Consider the following 5,206-nt stretch of genomic DNA (forward strand, 5'->3'; position numbering starts at 1 on the left):
TTTAAGAAAAAGAAAAGAAAAGAAGAAGAAAAAAGAAACGACTTTCTAAGCCTTAAAAAAGAAAAATAAGGAAAGAAAAAGAAAATTAAACAAGAAAGAGAGAAAGGAAAAACGATTCTCAACCATTAAAAAAAGGAAAACAATGTCTTACAAAAAGGAAAAAAAGGAAAATTAACTTAACTTAAAAAAAGTCTAAAAAAATCTGAAAAAGAAAATAAAAGTAAAATAAATAAACATAAAAAGAAAAAAAAATAGTAAAAGAAAAAAAAAATCTTTAAAAGAAAGAAAAAAAGAAAAGAAAATTTAAAATATAAAAGTAAAAACACATCCCCATTCCTTACCACATTCCTGTAGGAGATCGTCTGTCGGTTGGACACAAGGAAAAAAAAGGTAAAACAAGAAAGAAAGAAAGAAAAAAAGTCTTAAAAAAGAAAAACAAATAAAAAAAAATCAATAAAAAAGTAAATCTAACTCCCCGAGCCTTACAAAACAAAATAATAAGAAATAAATAAACAAATAAATAAATAAGTAAATAAACAAAGCCATACCACATTTCTGTAGGAGATCGTCTGTCAGTTGGACACGAAAAGAAAAAAAGTTCTAAATAAGTAAAAAAAAAAAAAAAAAAAAAAAAATCATTAAAAAAGTAAATCTAACTCCCCGAGCCTTAAAAGAAAGAAAGAAAGAAAAAATGTATATATAATAAAAAAAAGTCAAGCCTTACCACATTCCTGTAGGAACTCCCCGAGCCTTAAAAAAAAAAAAAAAATAATGATAATAATAAAAAAATAATAATAATAATAAAAAAAAAATATATATATATAAAATAAAAAAGTCAAGCCTTACCACATTCCTGTAGGAGGTGGTCTGGCGGTTGGACACGAAGGGCTCCGTCAGCACCAGCATCACGATGAACAGCACGATCAGGGACACGACCAGGTTGCGGTGCACGCGGAGGCGGTCGCACTCCAGCGTCCTGGGGGGGAGGGAGGGAGAGGGGGTGAGGAGGTGGAGGTGGAGGGGGAGGCGGTCACACTCCAGTGTCCTGGGGGGAGGGAGAGGGGGTGAGAGGAGGAGGTGGGGGAGGGGGAGGGGGTGGAGGAGGTGGAGGGAGGTGGAGGTGGAGGAGGGTGGGGGAGGAGATGGAGAGGGGGTGAGGCAGTGGTGGGGGAGGTGGTGGGGGAGGGGGTGGAGGAGGAGGGAGGAGGTGGAGGTGGAGGGGGAGGTGGTGGCAGGTGGGGAGGGGGGTGGAGGGGAGGAGGGGGGAGGTGGAGGGGGAGGTGGAGGAGACACGACCAGGTTGCGGTGCACGCGGAGGCGGTCGCACTCCAGCGTCCTGGGGGGAGGGAGAGGGGGGTGAGGAGGTGGTGGGGGAGGGAGGAAGGGTGGGAGGGAGGAATAGGAGAAGGAGGTGGAGGGGGAGGGAGGGGGTGGAGGGTGGAGGAGGTGGAGGGAGGAGGAGGGAGGCGGCTCGCACCTCCAGCGTCCTGGGGAAGGGAGAGGGGGTGAGGGAGGGAGGTGGAGGGAGGAGGGAGGTATGGTGAAGGAGGGAGGAGGGAGGAGAAGGAGGGCGGTCACACTCCAGCGTCCTGGGGGGAGGGAGAGGGGGGTGAAGGAGGAGGTGGAGGAGGTGGGAGGAGGAGGGAGTGGAGGAGGGAGGTGGAGGAGGTGGAGGGAGGAGGTGGAGGAGGAGGAGGAGGAGGGAGGGAGGAGGAGGCGGTCACACTCCAGCGTCCTGGGGGGGGGAGAAGGGGGGGGAGGAGGTGGAGGGGAGGTGGTGAAGGAGGAGGGAGGGAGGAGAAGGAGGCGGTCACACTCCCAGCGTCCTGGGGGGAGAGGGAGAGGGGGTGAGGGAGGTGGAGGAGGGAGGTGGTGAAGAGGAGGGAGGGAGGAGGGAGGAGAGGAGGAGGCGGGGTCACACTCCAGCGTCCTGGGGAGGGGAGGGAGAGGGGGGTGAGGAGGAGGTGGAGGGGGAGGTGGTGGAGGGAGGAGGTGAAGGAGGAGGTGGAGGAGGGTGGTGGGGGAAGTGGGAGGGAGGCAGCGGTCGCACTCCAGCGTCCTGGGGGGAGGGAGGGGGATAGGGGTGAGTGAGGAGGTGGAGGAGTGGAGGGGAGGTGGTGAAGGAGGGAGGGAGGCGGTCGCACTCCAGCGTCCTGGGGGGAGGGAGAGGGGGTGAGGAGGGAGGTGGAGGAGGAGGGTGGAGGAGGGGAGGGGAGGTGAAGGAAGAGGTGGAGGTGGTGGGGGGAAGTGGAGGCGGTCGCACTCCAGCTGTCCTGGGGGGAGGGAGAGGGGGTGAGGGAGGTGGTGGAGGGAGGGAGGAGGGGGTGGAGGGGGAGGGAGGAGGAGGGAGAGGAGGAGGAGGAGGTGCACGCGGAGGCGGTCGCACTCCAGCGTCCTGGGGGGAGGGAGAGGGGGTGAGGAGAGGAGGTGGAGGGGAGGGTGGAGGGAGGGAGGGAGTGCACGCGGAGGCGGTGCGCACTCCAGCGTCCTGGGGGGGAGGGGAGAGAGGGGGTGAGGGGAGGAGGGTGGAGGGGGAGGGAGGTGGAGGAGGGGGTGGAGGAGGAGGTGCACGCGGGAGGCAGCGGTCGCACTCCAGCGTCCTGGGGGAGAGGAGAGGGGGGTGAGGAGGAGGAGGTGGAGGGGGAGGTGGTGAAGGAGGAGGAGGGAGGAGGAGGGAGGGCGGTCGCACTCCAGAGTCCTGAGGGGGAGGGAGAGGGAGGGAGAGGGGGTGAGGAGGAGGTGGGAGGGAGGGAGGGGGAGGAGGAGGAGGTGGAGGGGGAGGTGGAGGGGGAGGGGAGGGAGGGACACCACCAGGTTGCGGTGGCACGCGGGAGGCGGTCCGCACTCCAGCGTCCCTGGGGGAGGAGGAGAGGGGGGTGAGGAGGAGGAGGTGGAGGGAGGTGGAGGGAGGTGGTGGTGGGGGAGGGAGGTGGAGGTGGTGGGGGAGGGAGGAGGTGGAGGAGGGAGGGTGGAGGTGAGGTGGAGGTGGGGAAGGGAGGAGGTGGTGGTGGGAGGTGGGGGAGGGGAGGTGGAGGTGGTGGGGGAGGGAGAGGGGGAGATGTGGTGGATGAGGGGGTGGAGGGAGGGAGGTGGAGGTGGGGGAGGAGGAGGGAGGAGGGAGAGAGGTGAGGAGGTGGTGGGGGAGGAGGGGGGTGGAGGAGGAAGTGGAGGGAGGGAGGTGGAGGGGAGAGGTAGGGTGGGGGAGGGAGGGGAGAGGTGGAGGGGGTGGAGGGGAGGTGGAGGGGGAGGTGGAGGTGGAGGAGGAGGAGGGAGGGAGGTGGAGGGGGAGGGGTGGGAGGTGGAGGAGGGAGGAGGTGGAGGGGGAGGTGGCGGGGGAGGGAGAGGGGGAGGTGGTGGTGGGGGAGGTGGAGGTGGAGGAGGAGGAGGTGGGGGGGGAGGTGGGGGAGGAGGTGGAGGTGGAGGAGGAGGAGGAGGAGGGGGAGGGGGGGGAGGTGGAGGAGGGTGGTGAAGGAGGTGGAGGAGGGGAGGTGGAGGAGGAGGTGGTGGAGGAGGGAAGTAGAGGAGGTGTGAGGTGGTGGGGGGAGGGGGAGGTGGGTAGGGACACCTACCAGGTTGCGGTGCACACGGAGGCGAGGGTCTGCACTCCCAGTGTCCTGGGGGGAGGGAGGGGGGTGAGGTGGTGGTGGGGGAGGAGGTGGAGGGAGGGAGGTGAGGTGGAGGAGGAGGTGGGGGGAGGGGGTGGAGGGAGAGGTGGAGGTGGAGGGGGGAGGGGGAGGAGTGAGGTGGAGGGGAGGTGGAGGGGGGTGGAAGGGGAGGGGTGGGAGGTGGGGGAGGGGGGAGGTGGAGTGGGAGGAGGTGGAGGGGGAGGGTGGAGGAGGAGGTGGAGGAGAGGGAGGTGGTGGTGGGGGAGGTGGAGGTGGAGGAGGGTGGAGGAGGAGGAGGTGGAGGAGGCGGAGAGGGAGGAGGAGGAGGAGGGAGGTGGAGGAGAAGGTGGAGGAGGGAGGAGGTGGTGGGGGGAGGAGTAGGAGGAGGGGAGGAGGTGGATGAGGAGGAGGAGGGAAGGAGGAGGTGGATGAGGAGGTAGAAGAGAGTAGGGTGGAGGGGGAGGTGGAGGAGGAGGTGGAGGGAGGAGGCAAGGGAGGAGGAGGTGGAGTGAGGAGGTGGAGGAGGAGAGGTGGAAGGTGGAGGAGGAGTAGGAGGAGGAGGTGCAGGACGAGGTGGAGGGAGAGGGGATGAGGTAGACGAGGAGGTGGAGGAGGAGCTAATGATGCTTTGTGGAAGTGGAGGAGGAGGAGGTGGATGTTGTGTTGATGTTAAGTGGAAGAATCATGGGAAAGTGGAAAGAGGAAGTGGACGAGAATGTTGACAGCAAGTGGAAGAGAAAGAAGGAGAAGCGGAAATTCTGTCGTTTTTAGAAATTTGATTTCTTGAGGGTATGTAAGGCTGATTAAAAAAAAAAAAAAAAAAAAAAAATGGTGGTTTTTGCGCCTTCTGGACTTAAAAAAAAAGTATGATTACATACATACATACATGCACACGAATATACTCATATACATACACATCTACTAAGAAAAGAAAAAGAAGACGAAAAAGATAAGAACAAAAACTCACACACACACACACACACAGACACACAGACACACACACACATCAAATAAGAAAAGAAGAAAAGAAAAAAAATGAAAAGAAAACAACGAGTACAACAATTAACAAAGCCTATGAACAACTGAACAAGCCATCGACAAAACGCCTTCCGAATCCTCAAATGAACAACCCCTCCCCTCCCCTCCCCCCCCTCCTCTTCCTCCCTCTTCCCCCCTCCCCCAAAAAAAAGAAGAAAGACAAAGACGTAAATAAAAAAAAAAGAAGTTGAAGACGATGGAGCGAGAGACACATCAAAGATTGAGCATCAGAGGAGGAAATCTTGTGAGAAATGATGGTGAGAATTAATTCGCGCGGAGGGAGGGGGGGAGGGAGAGAGAGAGAGAGAGAGAGAGAGAGAGAGAGAGAGAGAGAGAGAGAGAGAGAGAGAGAGAGAGAGAGAGAGAGAGAGAGAGAGAGAGAGAGAGAGAGAGAGAGAGAGGGGGAGGAGAGGGAGAGGGTGGGAGAGGGAGGGAGAGAGGGAGGGAGGGAGAGGGAAGAGAGGAAGAGAGAGAGAGAGAGGGGGAGAGAGGGAGGGAGATGGGGGAGGGAGGGGAGAGAGAGAGAGAGAGAGAGAGAGAGAGAGAGAGAGAGAGAGAGAGAG

General features: G+C 57.5%; 1 protein-coding gene across 1 annotated transcript in view; it reads right to left on the minus strand.

The window, feature by feature from the left end:
• LOC113804696 (corticotropin-releasing factor receptor 1-like) overlaps positions 1–5,206 on the minus strand; it is a gene marked incomplete in the record, with an annotated part of 264,503 nt that overhangs the window by 38,007 nt on the left and 221,290 nt on the right. Inside the window, 1 exon segment of the mRNA XM_070139638.1 lies at positions 847–976. Coding sequence (XP_069995739.1) covers positions 847–976 — 130 coding nt within the window.

The sequence above is a fragment of the Penaeus vannamei genome, chromosome 26, assembly GCF_042767895.1.
Source record: "Penaeus vannamei isolate JL-2024 chromosome 26, ASM4276789v1, whole genome shotgun sequence".
Taxonomy (NCBI): domain Eukaryota; kingdom Metazoa; phylum Arthropoda; class Malacostraca; order Decapoda; family Penaeidae; genus Penaeus; species Penaeus vannamei.